The 18159-nt window shown below is 35.9% G+C and overlaps 1 protein-coding gene across 3 annotated transcripts in view; it reads left to right on the forward strand.

Annotated features, from left to right (window-relative positions):
- Positions 1 to 18159, forward strand: part of ADGRL2 (adhesion G protein-coupled receptor L2) — a 429144-nt gene that overhangs the window by 366641 nt on the left and 44344 nt on the right. For all 3 annotated transcript variants that reach the window (XM_070405458.1, XM_070405460.1, XM_070405459.1), the window contains 2 exons: positions 4964 to 5073; positions 11250 to 12050. In XM_070405458.1, coding sequence (XP_070261559.1) covers positions 4964 to 5073; positions 11250 to 12050 — 911 coding nt within the window. The remainder of the gene's footprint in view (positions 1 to 4963; positions 5074 to 11249; positions 12051 to 18159) is intronic.

The following is an 18159-nucleotide window of genomic DNA, read 5'->3' on the forward strand; positions in this document are numbered from 1 at the left end:
TAGATTTTTAACATAATTCACATGGTATTACTAAAATATACTGATACTTTGTTAGTACAACCACACCTTTACTAATAAAGATACCTCTCCCCCCTGAGAGAAAGTTATGCCAGGAACTATGGCCAGGAACTATGCCTAGGGCTGAGAAAACAAACAAATGAATGCCGTTCTTTTCTTGGCTTAGGTGTGCCTTTTCATTTTTGTTTCAAGGAAAACTTGGAGCAGAACAGTTGGAGGAAATTTACTTTGCTTCTGTATCTAATTGCTTTCTCTTTCCCTATCATCTTAAATGATAGCAGTTTACAAGTGTCAAATCTTACCAACAGTGTATTGGTTTTCAGGTTTTTCTTCATGCTAACAGCTCATATAGGGTATTTCCTTTTCCCTTGTGTCCCACACTTACTGTATGTGGAAACTTAAGGCTACTTGCTTCATTCATAATTGAATGTATTTTTATTTCCATCATTTGGTCCTCTAAAAGCTTTGGTTTTCTTTTCCCTGAATCAAGATACTGCTATACAGATCTGATATGTTTATGCTTCTGCATTCCACTTCTTGCTGATTAACCCTTTACTTTTTTCCCCTCAAGATCAATTTTTTAAATATATGACATATAAAAATGAACATTTTTGACATCTTGAGATGCCATGAATTCTAGAAATATACATAGTTTTACTTGCAGGAACTCCATTAAGTCTCCTTACCTTCAATTGTACATAGGAAGATAGCCCAAGAATTAATACCATTTGCTGTCTTAAAGTGAATGTTTTGAACAGTGTGATTAGTAATGATGGTAATTGCTTTTAACACTTATTTGAACCTGTAATTTTGGTGAGATGACTAATACAAAGATCAGAGAGAGTAAGTATGAGCAATTATTTTTCATTTACATGGTGTTGGTCTTTTAAGAAATAATGGAAGCAGGAATACTTTGTCCCTTGTATACTTCTTGTCAACATATTGTGACATTGAAAATATAAAATGAAAAATTTGAATTCCATATTAAAGTCATATTTATTCTTTCTGACCTTCTAGTGGGAAAAAACTAGGTAATCATCAGGTATGATTTATTTTTGAAAAAATATATAAATCCCCAAATTCTTTGAGCTACATCCTTCTTCACCTTGGTCCAAAGTCCGTCATGCTCTTCGTGCATTTCAGCCTTGAGTATAATTTCCTTTCTCTCCCACCTGTTGTTGGATTGATTACGTGAAAAGAAGCTTCTGTGGGAAGGGGGACAGTGATGATATATATGGAAAGTTTACTAACAAGTGGAATTATTTGGGGGGATTACTGCTATGAATATCTTTTAGATACGTTTTAAAACCATTTGCAGCATGGCAGACTTAACGCTGTTGAGTGGTTATAAAATGTATACTGAGGGAGTTTATAAAAGGGGATCTAAATCAGATGAGTTAAGATTATTTTGATTCTGAAAGGTGTGAGGGTTATATAAAGGGAGGACCTTTGTAGGTATGAGTATATACAAGAAAGAAATTTAAAGAACTTTAGGTTTTATGGGTTAGTCGTTGAGGGTCCCTGGGAGATTAAGACACTTATAAAAAGGAGCGAAATCTCTTTTTGCTCTAAATTTAACAAAGGAGAGAATGAAACATTAGTTGAAACATTAGATATTGACCTATTGAGAAATCTTAAATCTTATCTTCTATTATTTAAATTTTTAGGATATAAAATTGGTTCTGTGATTTATGTTAAAATAATTCACTTACACTAAATTGAGAACAATTGGCAAATTTCCTCAAGAGATTGAACCAATTTATAAGAAATACAGAATAATGAAAGTAAAACAGAAGAATGTGACAGGGCACCATTTACATTATACATGCTCTTGGAAATTATTTTGTACTAGAGGCCTGGTGCATGAAATCGTGCATGGGTGGGGTCCCTAGGGCTGGCCGGTGATCAGGGCTGATCGGGGCCAGGCCGATCAGGGCTAGGCCAGAGAGGAGGCAACGGTCGCCAGATGCCGATGCCACCATCGTCAGCTCCCAGACACCACGTGGTTCCCAGCCTCCCTTCCTCCACCTTCCACTGTGGCAGGTGGGCAGTGGGCCGATCAGGGCCTGCCGGCCATGGAGAGGGACAGAGCAAGCCCTCGGCTCCCCTGGGAAAGGGACCACATCCACTGCCACCCATCCCTGGTTCTCCATCCCAGCCTGGGGGCCAACCCTGATTGGACTATCATGGCCTGCCACCTGGGGGGAGGAACCACAAGAGGTTGGCTGTCTGGCAGGGGCAGCAAGGGGAGGGACCACAGGAGGTTGGCTGTGGGAGTGCACTGACCACCAGAGGGCAGCTCCTGCATTGAGCATCTTTCCCCTGGTGGTCAGTGTGCGTCATAGCGACCAGTTGTTCTGGTCGTCCAGTCGCTTAGGCTTTTATATATATAGATGATACGTTTTTTAAAAATATGGTACCAAATACTATAGATTACTTTTGAGAAAATATATTGTTAGCTTAGTATTCACACAAACAATATTAGTTATAACTTATTTAATATTTAAGACTTGTTTATAATATACCTTGACCTATAAAATTTACCTTTTTGATTCTGTAGAGGTTTTCAGGTCTTGCTGTTCTTTAAGGAAGAGTCAACCTGGTTTAAGTTGAAATAGCTCCTAAGGTGCCTGACTTATTAACATACTTACCTCTCTGACACAGTTCTTCTTCCACTGTTCTTTAGTTACTTGCTGTGCTATAAACTGGGCTGCGCCCAGGCCTGTGTGGCTCATCTGATTGGAGCATCATCCCATATACCAAAAGGTGGCAGGTTCAATTCCTGGTCAGGGAACATATCCAGGTTGTGGGTTCAATAGTGGGGGAGGCAACTGATTAATATTGCTCTCTCACATCAACATTTCTTTCTCTATCTATCTGTCTCTACCCTCTCAACCCCCCCGTCAGTAAAATCATGTCCTCAGGTAAGGATCTATAATAATAAAAGCATAATATGCTAATTAGACTGACATCCTTCTGGATGAAGCCGGGGCTGCGAAGGAAGCCCGAGTCCCAGGTGCCAGAGGGAAGCCGATGCCGGCAGCCGGGGGAAGGAAAGCCTAATCTTGCACGAATTTCGTGCATCAGGCCTCTAGTTTAAAAATAAAAACACAGGGCTGCTTTTTCATTCTCTTTTTTTTATTTATTTATTTTTTTTACCATTTTCTAGTCCAGTTATTGTATGTACTATAGGATGTCTGGTATTCAAATTGTTAAATAAGTTTTGGTATAATGCTCTTGTTCTGCTTGCTTTGCTTCTTAATTTATGTAGTTTTGGAAAATATAATAAAAGCCTGCAAATATTACTTATAAAAGATAATTCTTTCCTTTAAAAAGCTTATAAAAAAGATCATTTGGATAAATTCATAGAACTTAAATAAATACCATGTTGCCTAGAATTCTAACCTAATTCTAATAACCTTGATAATTTACTGACAACACAAAAATAAGAAAATACTTCCAGTTGTAATAAATAGGACATACTAGGCATCATGTCAGTGACATTCTTTTTAATGTTATGTTTCAGGGAGTCTTAATTTAGAAGAACCAAGTTTCATAGTCATATCATATTAATAGTACCAGCACATTAATCTAGAAAATTGAAAGAGTAAAAACAATGTTTAGACACTCAATATGTGCCAGGCACTATGCTAAATCTTTATTTATTTTTTTAAAATATGTTTTTATTGATTTCAGAGAGGAAGGGAGAGGGAGAGAGAGAGATAGAAACATCAATGATGAGAGAGAATCATTGATTAGCTGCCTCTGTACTCCCCACACTTGGGATCAAGCCCACAACCTGGGCATGTGTCACGGTGGGAATTGAACTGCGACCTCCTAGTTCCGTGGTTGACAAACCGCGGCTCGCGAGCCACATGTGGCTCTTTGGCCCCTTGAGTGTGGCTCTTCCACAAAACACCACGTGCGGGCGCGTGCGATTGAAACTTCGTGGCCCATGCACAGAAATCGGTATTTTGTGGAAGAGCCGGTATTTTGTGGAATAGCCACACTCAAGGGGCCAAAGAGCCGCATGTGGCTCGCAAGCTGCAGTTTGCCAAGCAGCAGTTTGCTGACCACTGTCCTAGTTCATAGGTCAGTGCTCAACCACTGAGCCACACCGGCCAGGCCTAAATTTTAAATGTAGGATTCAAGAGTATAGACTGTATTATAGTAGGAAACTTAACACCAAACTGGATTTAGAGGATAAACTTCAAAAGCTGGTACCTCCTTTGTTTTATTATGTTGTCAAAACTTTCAGCCCTAGCTAGTTTGGCTCAGAGGATAGAGCGTCAGCCTGCAGACCAAAGGGTCCCAGGTTCGATTCTGGTCAAGGGCTGCAACCTTGGTTGCAGGATCCTCCCTGGCCTGGGCCCTGATAGGGGCTCGTGCAAGAGGCAACCAATTTATGTGTTTCTCTCACATTGATGTTTCTTCCTGTCTTTCCCTCTCTCTTCCGCTCTCCTTAAAAATCAATGGAAAAATAGCCTCTTGTGAGGATTAACAAAATAACAACAACAACAAAACCCACAAAAAAACCCTTACTTTTAGGCTATTCAATTTGTGATTGTATGTTTCTGTTCAGTCATAGTAACATTTTTATTGTGATTTTAATTCTTAAATATGGATAGTATCCTGGTACTTTTTTTCCCCACTAGTTGAATATGTTAAAACTTCTAATTAAAAGGTGTAGTAGAATAATAGAGATGTATTAGCTCTTTTCTTTTTACTTTGAGTTAAAATCTAGTGTGACCCACAAAACAGAAATATTAAAACGTAAAGCAAATACGACTTTTGTACTCTTTCATAATGATGAGTAACCTAATGTCAGTTGAATTTGTACTAGTTTCTTGAGGAAAAAATGAATCAGTTCTCTTTTATGTCTCTTTAGCAAAAATAAGCAACTAAATTATTGTGTCACACAAGTTTGATTTGTTTTGTTTTCCAGGTGCAACAATCGAACACAGTGTATAGTAGTTACTGGGTCAGATGTATTTCCTGATCCATGTCCTGGAACATACAAATATCTTGAAGTCCAGTATGAATGTGTCCCTTACAGTAAGTATGAAATTGATATGTTTCACTTCTCCAGCATTCCTTGTTGATGCTGAAAGACTACACACATGAAAGAAGCATATGTTTATGGCCTAAAAAACCATTATGCATGCAGAGCACTAACAGACTCGGGCCTCCAATTAGCTTCATGAAGTGTGGAAGGAAGCCATCGTGTCATGCTGGCCAAGTGTCTGTCTGTGTTCTTAAGTGTTTGGCTTTTAAGGCTAGTGTTTTTTCCAGGAAACAAACTTGAATTAGCTATTCAATAGGGCAGATAGAAATCTGTACTTTTGCCCAATACCAGTTGCTGACAAATTGGTTTGGCTCACGGTTTTGTAAAGAAGGAATTGACTTTGGTTTTAATTGTGAGCTACTTGAATGGCTACCTGCTGTCGTGGTAACTTCAGTGCCTGTGAAAAGCTACCATTGCAGTAACTGAGGCCAGTGCTTCCCTTTTGGTTCCTTTGTCCTTAAGGGAGCATTTCTTTACCACATGCAGTGATGGAATCTTAACACTAATCAACATAGATATGACAAAATTGTGCACATATTTCTATTTTTAATTAGGCCTAACATCCATTTATAGTGAGGTCCATAAAGGGATATTTAAAATTCAATTGGAAATGCCCTAAGTAGGAGTCAGCTAATGTTCTAATTCTGTACAGTTTTCCTCCAGACCTTAAAATTTATACTTCTAAGTTGTATTCTATACTTTCTTTGTACATTTTGGACAACTAAAAAGTTTTAGTTTATTACCTAATTTTCATAAGCTAGTTTGTTTGAAAATGTTCTTGTATTCATTACTTTTTAACTTGAAAAAAAAAGTGTCATGTTGCCTCATTTCATAGGAATTTGAATTAAAAGTTCATTAGCAGCAATTTTATTCATTTGAGATAGTTTTGGTACACTTTCCTCCAGGAAAAAAAATCATCGGATTCCAATTAAATAATGAAATTACATTTTCCAGAACCTCCAAAACTAGATCACTAGTTCTGACAGATTCCTACATGCAAACCATCAGTATTTCTATAACCAAATGGCCAAATTCTAATAGATGTACTATGTCCAATACAATAGCAATGCATTCTTACATTGTGTGAAGGCGCTGTCTCTCTCTTTTCTACCCACAGTTGTGATAAATTGGCTTTTTGTGGGGTATCAGTTAAAGGCCAAACACAGATGATCTTTTTCTTTTCATTCCTGCTCTGTGCTCCTGTGTTACTGTGAAATGGATGCTTTTTATGTTTTCAGTATTTTCTATACCATTTGTAGGATTGGAAGCCCACTGAGTGCACTGATCTTGATGTCATTTCTCCCGTGTGTAGTGTTGGTGGCTCACATACTCATTCTCCTGTGCCACTAGAGGAGCACTGTGTTCTTTTAAGCTAACCAAAATTTTGTTCCATGAAGTCACGTTCACTTGAATTTAGCATGGTTTCTGTCTTCACATTAGAGAAGGAATACAACATCCATCCCCAAACAGTGGAATCAGTCAGAGCTGCCAAGAATTGTTTTCTTTCTGGAGCCTGTTCCCATACCCTAGTCTGTAGACCAAGAGCAGAGTGAAGCAAATGTTATTTTCAGACTGAAGTTATTTCTTGCGCTGTGTAAGAAAGGGGAAAGTGGATATCTTCTGGAACATCTAACTTTCAAAATTTTACTTTTTCAGTTCTCCAGAACTATTTTACATTGTGCACTAAACTTGCAATTAGCTATCCTCAGAGAAGTATTGGTTCTTTTTAGTTTTTGTCCTTTAAATAAAACATGGGAATTAATTTGCTGTTACCTTTCTAGAAGTTTGCACAAGGCAGAAATAAGTCTGTGGCTTTTTTTAAACCATTTCTTGCTGAAGAATTGATGTAATTATAACTTCTATATACCGTACAGTAGTGACACACTATCAATTGCATGATTTCTACTAATATGAAAATATAAACCAAAGGATCTTTTTAGATTGTTCTGATCTTTTTAGTTTGTTCTCTGTTCCTCAGTTCTTTTGTTTCTTTATGGTTCTGTTCATAGTACCCATCCTTCATACTTGCTTTTATTTTAAGCCTGTAACTTTTATTTTCTCCTTGTTTTAGTAGTGTTTTTGTACTTGTACTATTTGCATAACCTTTACACTATACTTAGTAAAAATTGTCACCATTAGGTAATATTTATTATGTGTTCCTTACCATCTTGCTTTATGGCAGTTTTTATCCAGAGCAAATTCTCCAGGAGCTTATATATCCCATACTGTTCTCTCCTCTTTAAAAAGCTATTCAGAAAATGTTTCATTCTTCTGAAAGTTTAATAATTAATTTACTCAACAGAGTCCATTAGAAAACCTGTTTGTTTTATTTTGCATGTTTACAGACAGGCATATGTATTATATCTGACATATAATCCTAGATAATGTCTATGTCAAAAATATATGTACACAGGGCATTCTTTATCCTTAGCAGAAGTGTTAGTAATTGAATGTATTTGTTTAAAATAATTCATAAGGATCTTATAGGATAAAGGAGAAAATCAGATTGGAAATTCATATTCTGTAGGCAGAATTTGGCATTGATTTTTGTGTTATATTGTTTCAGATTATCACTAAATTATAAAAGTGATTTCATAATTTTAGCTACAAGTTTTATTTGATGAAAAAATAACCGTTACTGTTAACTAAGTCATTATTAATGAGTAAACATGAGATTATTCAAAATGAAATAGTGTGTCACTTCAGTTACAGAGTATATAGGCGTTAGTTTGCTTGGGTAAATTTCTTGTGTTCCATATCCATGTAGTCCTCCACTGATGTTAGTGGGCCATGTATATATGTTTGTTTGGTCTATAGAATAGTAAACATATTATTATGAATTAATTCACACAGTCTCAAGACAAGTTGCATATATATTAGGCATGTGAAGATGCTAATTAATGCCAATTTCATTAATTTTATTGTGATTTTGCATTATTCTGGGTTGAGGAATTTTAATGTACCGATTTGACATATACCTGTGCTTTGGATTTTCATAAAAATTATAATGTAAGGACATTAGTTTTAAATATCCATATCTTATTTGATTCATTAATCACCAAAGGTTTTATTTAGTTATTTTCTTATCTTTACCTTTGGATATTCTCATTTTTCAGCAGAATTATAAATTAGATACAACCTATACCCATTCTATTTTTTTAATATAAGTATATCAGTTAAATCACAAACAAAGCCTCCCTATTTAATATTTTACTCAGTAACTGCACTGTCAGTTTAATTTATCTAATAATAAAACTTCCATTTTCAATTAATAGAAAATGAAATATACTTTCTACATCCTTTATTGAACTTGTTTTAAGTTCTATTTTAAGTATGTAACATATTTTAAAGTGTATTATTCCCATCCTTTCAATGTAATCGATTTATTTCAGTAAAATCCTCCTTTTCTAAAAGAATATAGCTGTATAAAAATATAAGTCTGAGCAGTCACAACACTAATGATTTCTCTTATCCTCATTTTCCCACCACGCCCTTCGTTATTGATTCCAAGCAGGTATAATATTGTTCTTCACTGAGGAGTAATTTTAGGACTAGTGGTTTATAAAAAGTTTTTCATGTCAGTAACACTTAATTTCTTCTTTTTACCGGATGCAGTCAGAATTACACATTATAGAGCAAGTATGTTTCCTGAAAGTAGTTAAATACACCAAGTTGGATGGGGTTGGGGGGTGGTAGCTTAATGTGGAAGGAGTACGCTATTTTTATGCCAAAAATATTAGTGTGATGTTTCTCCCTAAGGTATTTCAGGAGGTCAGCATTTAATCTTGAATTATTATAAGTTTAAGAAATTAATCAAGTTAAGACATCTTAATGAAATGTGCAACTACAGTATCTTTGAGTAATCAGTTTGGAGATAAAGTCCTAGCACACCCTAATGCATTTTAATAACGGAAGCAGCAGCAGCAGAGACATTAATCTGAACACTTTATGAAATTCAGGCAACATACTTCAAAGCCTACATACAATCTAAAATAGTGCTTTGTGGTTTGTAATTATTAGAATACTATTTACCAATAAGAATGTCATGTAGCAGCCTTCTTTAACTGCATAATCCATTTCTTTAAACTTCTCGGAGGGAGGATTTTTTTCGCTTATCACTGTACTAATCAGGTTTGTTTTATGAAAGCATTTACCTTTTCTGGGGTCTGTGGAGTCAAGGTATTTGCTTTGAATGCTTGGTATGATTGTTGTTGCATGCGAGCTTGCTTTCTGTGTAAATTAATGATGGTAGACAATGTCATAATGAGCTAACCATAATTCTTTCTTCCTTTTTCTCCTTGCCTACTGTGCTTGCTTTTTCCTTGTATGTATTTTGCTTACTTTCTTTTAATAGTCTTAGTATTACAACTTGAGATATGTGTTATAGAGAATTTAATAAGAATTATATATTATGGAGTATAATATAATTTTTATACTTAAATTTACTAATAATTAGTGGAAAAGAAATGCATTACCATACCCCACCCTTCAAAATCCCTATTGGGATAGATGGGGGAAATTTGTATATTCCTGTAAAGGAGGCATTTTTTTTTATGGTTCAGATGCATATTTGTAGAAATAGAAAATAATGGAAAAACAGTTACAACATGTACTGAGATGCATAATTATATATTTCGTGTTATATAAATATATTTGAAAAATGTTAAAATGGAGCAATATCTACATTCATTAAATTTGACCTAAGCTCCAAAATTGAGTTGTAATTTTTATAACTATATTTTGCTGTTATTATGCTTAACCTCATTTTAGTCAATGTAATTTGAATTCACATGATAGGATGTATGGTCATGATACACCTATGCATGCATTTGTGTCTATAGTGTACATACAAAAGTAAAACTTGATAAGAATGCTGAGTGACTTTGCAAAGGCAAGAGTATGAATACCATGCATTAGTGAAGAATTTCATTATTTATTCAGGTACACTAAGTGAAGCAACATGCCAACATATTTGTATTGCCTCCTTAATCTATTAAAATGATTGATCCATGTTTTTTTATGTAACTTTAGAATCTTTCTCCTGCTAGGTTTTCCTGTTGTGTGTTTCTCTTTATCCAAAGTAGTGCAGCTCTTATTCTTCCTATATTTAGCATCTATTACGAATTCAGTCTTAGACTAATAGTCAATTTATTTTAATCTTTTTTCTTTTTTCCTTGCACTCTTTTTATTTTTCTTCCGATGCTTAAAATAGAAGTGGAGCAAAAAGGTAAATAACGTATACAGTCTGAACCCCAGCTCCCTGTTATGTGCCTTATCGATGTTACCTCCTCCCTTCCCTTCCCCTGCAATACTCCTGACATTAGAGTAATCAGCAGGATCTCATAAGTGCACCTCCTAAAGAAGTCGACTATTAACAATGAGATTATGTGACTGCTAAATCTGGTGATGGAATAAAAATTCTGAAGTCGGCGAGGGGGAACTGTCCTTTTTCACCCTATATCTCTTTTTTTCTGACACCCTTGGATATTTTATTATTAAAGTGCCATCTTGCCTGGTTTCCAGAACCCTCTCCATAGCATGCCATGGTTACAGGGTATCCTGGTTGCTTCATCACTGCTTTCCTTGTATTTACTTTTCTCTGCTCCTAATTGCATTTTCCGAATATTTATGTTTCTTCAATCGAAGCTCCTTTGTTTTCAGTCTAACCTCTGTAAAAGTTCTAAACAAGGCTTCACATTGGGGTTTTTTGTTCTTTTTTGTTTTTGCTTTGGGGTTTTGGGGGCTCATAAGTGGGCCAGGGAAGGGGAGGGTTTGGGGGCTTATAAGGGAGCCAGAGAAGTTTGATTTAAAATAAAGTATTTTGTACACTGTTGTGCACTAACGCTTCAAGTTTAAAAGCATAAATTACCATATTATCAAATAAAAACACGTAACAAAAATGTAAATGCTTTGCTCAATTATGAATGGTCTTAAACGTAGCTTCGTATGTGTGAAAACAAGCCCCAACCACTCTGTGTGCTGGTGCATTGATTATGGGAACTTGAGGGAAGAAGGGCAGTACTTTGTTTTAAGGATACACTTTGGAAAAATAGAATGTTAATTAAATGGTTTTTTTTTCTTTTGATTTATGATCCTTAAAAGTTGTGTTTACCTATGTAATTTTTTTAACTTGGCTTAATTCTTGTCTTTTCTCTGTGACTGCTAGTTTTTGTGTGCCCTGGGACCTTGAAAGCAATTGTGGACTCGCCATGTATATATGAAGCTGAGCAAAAGGCAGGTGCTTGGTGCAAGGACCCTCTTCAGGCTGCAGATAAAATTTATTTCATGCCCTGGACTCCCTATCGTACCGATACTTTAATAGAATATGCTTCTATAGAAGATTTCCAAAACAGTCGCCAAACAACAACATACAAACTTCCAAATCGAGTAGATGGTACTGGATTTGTGGTTTATGATGGTGCTGTCTTCTTTAACAAAGAAAGAACGAGAAATATTGTGAAATTTGATTTGAGGACTAGAATTAAGAGTGGAGAGGCCATCATTAACTATGCCAACTACCATGATACCTCACCGTATAGATGGGGAGGAAAGACTGATATCGACCTAGCAGTTGATGAAAATGGCTTATGGGTCATCTATGCCACTGAACAGAACAATGGAATGATAGTTATTAGCCAACTGAATCCATACACTCTGCGATTTGAAGCCACGTGGGAGACTGTGTACGACAAACGTGCTGCATCGAATGCTTTTATGATCTGCGGAGTCCTGTACGTGGTCAGGTCAGTTTATCAGGACAATGAGAGTGAAACAGGCAAGAACGCCATTGACTACATCTACAATACCCGATTAAACCGAGGAGAATATGTAGATGTCCCCTTCCCCAACCAGTACCAGTACATCGCTGCGGTGGATTACAACCCCAGAGATAACCAACTCTATGTGTGGAACAATAACTTCATTCTACGATATTCTCTGGAGTTTGGTCCCCCTGATCCTGCCCAAGGTGAGAATGTTTGCTTGCTAATGTAGATATGTCTTTTGTGAACAGCATATTTGTAAAAGACTTTTTAATTTTTCCCGTTTATTTTCTCCCCCTTTTCATAGTTAAAGCACAAAGAATAATGTAGCATTTAAAGTTATTTCATAGTATATACATTTTAGTTTTATTTTAGTCCATCCCCCCTCCCCCCACATCCCCCTCAATTTCTTCACTTAAATGTTGGCTTCAGAAAATTGTAGCCTCATTGGGCACTGCTAAAAATATAATACCAGCTACAAACAAACCTGTTAGCTTTGTTTTTTTCCTCCCTGACTTCTGAATTGATTACAATCTATGTGCAGACCTTTTAACTTCTTGGCGCCAGTGGGTAAGGGGAATAAGTGTTAGGAAGTCCCAGGAGAATTGCGAGGCTTGATGTACAACTCCAGGCATAAGTGAGTGTTTTGAAGTCTGCTCTCTGTGCAGGAGAGGGAGTCATCCAGTAGTTTCCTAGATCATGTAAAAATTATCCATTTTTATTTCCTAGTAAATTAGTAATGGTTTTAAGTCAATATTTCTGTGACTTCAACTGTCACCGTGGACAAAACATTACATGATTCCAAGTGATATTTTATAAAGATGTTATCTGCTAATATTTTTATGTGTTATCTTCAGGTAACCTTATGGAGATTCATCCTTCAGGAAGTAATGCTAAATCTTGGGAAATATACTTTAGTTTATCAAGTGAATTGAATTCTGTGGGAAACAATTTTTTAGGTTGAATTAAATGAATATTTTATTAAAACAAGATTACCTCATCCTCACGATAAAAGTTATAGAGCTTGCACTAATTATGAGTCTTCTATTTGAACCATATTTGTATATTAAAGTTCTGAATTAATGTTTCAGTTTACTGAGTTAATTGGAATTCTCACATTATTGAGTAACTTCAAAATTTTAGGAGCCAGACTGTTCTTTGGAATGATTAAATCAAACTCTTCAAGGTGGATCAGAAATTAATATTTTTTTCTTCTATTAAAGCAGTACACATCCACATACTTATATATACATATATATACCCCACATAGTTTAGGATATACTAAGTTATAAATATTGTTATGGGATCAGAACCTCAAAAACAGAAGTCATAGCCTTTTATTGTTTAACTTTTGTTGTTGTTTTCATATACTCTTTTTATTATTATATACTAATATACACATAACATTGCACACATAGTCCTTAACACTTTCAAAACTGATATTATTCAAAATATCAATATGATTCATGATATTGAGTGGATGGTGGTGTTTGCTAAGGCCCAAGTTCCTGATTCCTGGTAGAAACACCAACTTGAGATCCAGTCCTACATTTAACTTACATTTTTAATTTCAGCAGTGCTGGTTCAGAGAATTTCTGTACATGCAAGTGATTCGTAGGAAAAAAATTAATAACTTTAAGGCTTTGTTTGTTAGTTTAGGAAAGTCAGACCTCATATCCTATATAATGAAAGACTAATATGCAAATCGACCAAACAGTGTAATGACTGGTCACTATGATGTGCACTGACCACCAGGGGGCAGACACTCAACGCAGGAGCTGCCCCCCCCCCCCCCCCCCCCCCCCCCGGCGCACAGCTGGCGAGCACAGAATGATGGCGGGAGCCTCTCTCGCCTCTGCAACAGCGCTAAGGACCCCTCAGGGGATGTCCAACTTCAGGCTTAGGCCCGGGGAGCAGGCCTAAGTCGGCAGGCGGACATCCCCCAAGGGGTCCCAGACTGTGAGAGGGTGCAGGCCAGACTGAGGGACCCCCTCCCTACTCCTCCAGTGTGTGAATGTCGTGCACCAGGCCTCTAGTTAGATATAAGGTTTGCTGAGAATCAGTTTTTCAAATACCAGTTTGAATGAGACATCAGTTAATTGTGTGAAGGTGTCTTTTGTACTAGAAGGTAAGATTTGCATCACAGTGCTTTGAAATCTGCATTAAATGGCTATCTGATTCAATGATTGTTGGAACTGGGACAAGAAATATTTCTTACAGGCTATTTGCTATCATACTTACAGTAACAGACTGATGCAAATAGTTATGTAGAAAGGCAGGGGCTACCCAACACATTGGCTCACATTATAAATGGAATACAAGCTGTTAATGGAAAAGGTTCTTGTGAGCACTGTATGCCTGAATTATTATGTGCCCTTTGATGTCTCAATTTCTCCACCAGTGTTTTTATTTATTTATTTTGCAGTTGAATTTTTGAGTCTCAGAACAACAAAATTTGTGATGTGATTTTTATTCATAAGAGCAAAAATGACATTGACTTAGTACAAGGCCCCTTTTTCTCTAATTAATGTATGTCTAGAATTTTTTGGCTTAAAATGATAGCAGTAATGACTGTTGTCACATGCTCTACAATGAAATCTTCATTTTTTTTCCCTAAAAGCCAGGACCATGCTTCCCCTTTATCCTATAGGTTTGTAAAAGGCAAATGTCAGGAATTGACAAAATTTGACATTGTATTGATACTTTTGGTAACCTTTTTTGTAACCTGTACTACCCTCAGAGCTGCTGCATTTGTGTTGGGTGGTAGTAAATCTCTTCTCTCCATTAGAAAAATAAGAAAATAGTTTTTAAAAAATGTAAATTCATCATGAGGCAACACCTGAAGGATTGTTAATAGAGACTAATTGATTGCCCCGTCTACTTGTCACAACAAATACTCAGTGAATACAAGATGAGTAATATTATTTTTACATGTGGCTTATATTCTAGTGAATATTTTGATCCATTTCAGATGAAAAAGTCTGATAATTTAGATGCTTTTTAGAAAGAGCAGTTACCAGCGTTGAAAATGAGAAGCTTAGACACATTTGGTAACTGTGTTCCTACAACTGTGTTTTGTTATCCAAAATAGCCATTCTTAAATATTTCCAGAAAGTCAAAATTCATATTGGCCCTTTAAAAAACCCTTAGTGGTAAAAAGTTTTATCTGACCTACATTTTTCTTGCTGCTGTTTGAATCATATTCTGTTAGTCTCTATTTTTATAATTTATCTTTATATGCTTTTAGAGAGCCTCCAGTCTCTCTCATCCAAGATGTGTGCTGATAGCTGGATGGGGCCTTGCAGAACTGTTCTGGCCCATAAATTTAGGTCAAACCAATAAGCCACTGTCAGCTTTCCAGAAGCAGGATCCGAGAAACGGATGGGACAGAGCAATGAGAGATCAGGTCTTTGCCTATCATACAAAGCAGTGATTGACTGGCTTGGCTGAAACTCAGTCTTATGTACTGGATTTGCCACGATGTGTGTCAACAAGGCATACACTGTGCTGTAAAATTATTCATTCCTTTCATTTTTCAGTGTATTAGCTTCAGTACTTTTTCCCATTTATAAATCCAAGCTCTTTTGTTTCTCACAGTACACGTATATTATTTCTTTGTCGTGATCATGGTTTTTGAATAAATCTTTCCTCTTTTTCTTTTCTTTGAGTTTTAGCTTTCTGTGATCTCTGCATAGTTCATTTGCTCCATTTACCTAAACTAGGTCTGTTTTTCCTTTCACCTTCCTCCTCCCTAACGTGGGCTTAGGAAAATCCCATTTCAGTCTTATTTTAACTCTTTTCTGTTTCCTAATCTGAATTCCTCTATATTTACATAATCTGACTGCAAATTTGATATCCTAAATGTTATCAAAAAAATATTGTGTCTTGGGTTTTGACAGCTCTTGAATAATTACTCTAATTATGAAGTACGACACTTCAATAATATGAGGGGAAATTTTTATCAAGAGAGTTAGGTTTATTATTTTTTTAGGAAGTGTTTAGCATAAAATTCATATTTCTTGAAACATCTTCCCACTGATAATGAATGCTCTCAAATAAAGATGCCCACTGTTTTTAAACATTAAATAGGGTAAATTTAATGAATACATTAGTATTGTCTTACCGGGCTATAGACTCATGCTAGCTGGAGTACCTTCAGTGAATCATGGGTTAGTTCTTGGACCTAGATGATGGAGATGTTCCCCTTCGCTTAAATGGGTATTGTCCTTAAGTCTTTTCATGCAGGAAAAAGCCAGTGATAAATAGCAAGTCCTTAGTAGACACCACTGTAATACATTGAACCATTCTATATGTGCTTGTCAAAATCTTCATGGGTTCCTATTAAGTATGTTTATTAGCATTTTATTAGCACCGTTTCTAGGTCTCTCAAATGATAACAGTAGGCAGAATGCTACATCAGTTCAGGGTCTTGCTGTGGCATCCTAATAACTGGGATGAAGCTCTGTATATTAGGGTTTGGATTAGGTAGATGGGTTAGAATAGGTTTCTGCAGCAGCGGCTGGGCATGAAATTTGCCTTGTTTTCTGCTATCATTTCTAGGCTATTCTAGAGCTTTGAACCTCTTGCCACATGAATTTTAGTATGAAACTTTGTAGTCTATTGCTCCAGTATCTTATACTATCCTCCCCACATATTTTCTTCTTTTAGAGATTTACACAGAGCACAGTGTCAGGTACATGCTCCAGAATAAGGGCAGATGCCATGCTTTTCCAGCATCTGTGAAAATCTTTTATCTAGAAAAGTTAAGATCATGACATTTAAGGGCATGGACAAGTGACCTTGAACAAACTGTTTAACCTTCTCTATGGCTCAGTTTCCACATCTTTAAAAGGAAGATAATCATAGTCCTACTTCATTGGGGTTGTGGTACGGATTAACTAAGGTGATCTGATGATCCTTGAAGGCTGATTAGCATAGTGTCTGGTACATAAATGCTGAATAAGTGTAAGCTTTTATCATTATCTGATGCCCTGTCTTCACCTGTGGAAAGAAATATTCATCTTTAGAAATGCCTCAGCATTTCTAACTTCAGCCTTACAAAAAATTACTTTCCTTGAAATTGCTAAACTTTGTCCTTGAAATTCTAGTAGTCCTCCTAAAAGGTTTAATTTTGCCACTTGAAGTTTACTTTCATGTTTATTTTCACAATGTCCCAATATTTTAGTGATTTGCCTTTGATAATGTGTTGATTTCCTTTGAACTACCTTCTTTTGATGAACAAAAAGTGAAAAGGTACGAAAATTATCAAAAGACACATGGAAACAGGATATAGAATGTTGCATGGAATTTTATATATTTTAATAGAGGTCATTTTATTACCTACCTCCACTCGGATGTTATGAATCTTTCAGATCACTAATTGTAGTATTGTTGATACGTATTTCAGTGATGAAATATGCCCTAATTAGTATAGTGTTGAGGGATACATAAGATGGTGTAGCATGAAACCACTTTACTCTGCCCTGTTCTCTTTTTGCTCCGATTCTCCACTCCCCTTTAAAATTGGATCCAGCAGCAGTCATTTGACACTCTGCAAAAGATCGTAATGCTTTTGACAAATGTTAATTGAGAAAGCACTGAAAGCCTGGCTGCATTGTAATCAAAAGAAAATTACAGAGGTTTAACAAGATGCCAGGCAAGTGCTTTGCAGAAAAAGATAGACGGGTTTGAATAGGTTTCTGCCGCTGCTGATGTTTGACTAATGTACACAGGCATCTCTCATGGTCAATACATTATGCCCTGGAAACAAAACATATGTTTAAAAGAAGTTTGTCTTGTTATAGAAGGGAAAAAAAGGTATAGAAAGTGTGTAGTGAACTTCTTGGTAACAGGAAATGTGTCCCTGCTAAAGGTCTAGAAACAAGTGTTTCTGATAAACTTAGCATACTCTGCCCCTAGTATCAGAATTGTATAAACAACTATTTATTGACCAGAGCTTAAAATACTAAACAAGGTAATAATAAGTTTTCTAATAAGTTTTAATGTTCTAGTTTGTTTCTTATGTATAGATAAAGCATAAAATAAGTTAATTTTTATAAGATTATTTGAAAAAATAGTTTTAATCTGCTGTACTCTAAACAATTTAAATTTAAACATTATCTTAAAACCTTATAAGAGCCAGTAACTATAAATGTTGATAAAATTTTAGTGTGATCGCCTAATAGATTTCAAAGATAGTATTAAAGTTTTACTGACAGACTTTTTATTATTGTTTAACCCATTTAAATGGTAGTTAATGAAGGACACATAAGCTCCATTAATTTTTTAACCTACTGGATTTCACAGTCTGAAAGT

Source organism: Myotis yumanensis, unplaced genomic scaffold, assembly GCF_028538775.1.
Source record: "Myotis yumanensis isolate MYYU_CA2020_CCGP unplaced genomic scaffold, mMyoYum1.0.hap1 SCAF_2, whole genome shotgun sequence".
Taxonomy (NCBI): Eukaryota; Metazoa; Chordata; class Mammalia; order Chiroptera; family Vespertilionidae; genus Myotis; species Myotis yumanensis.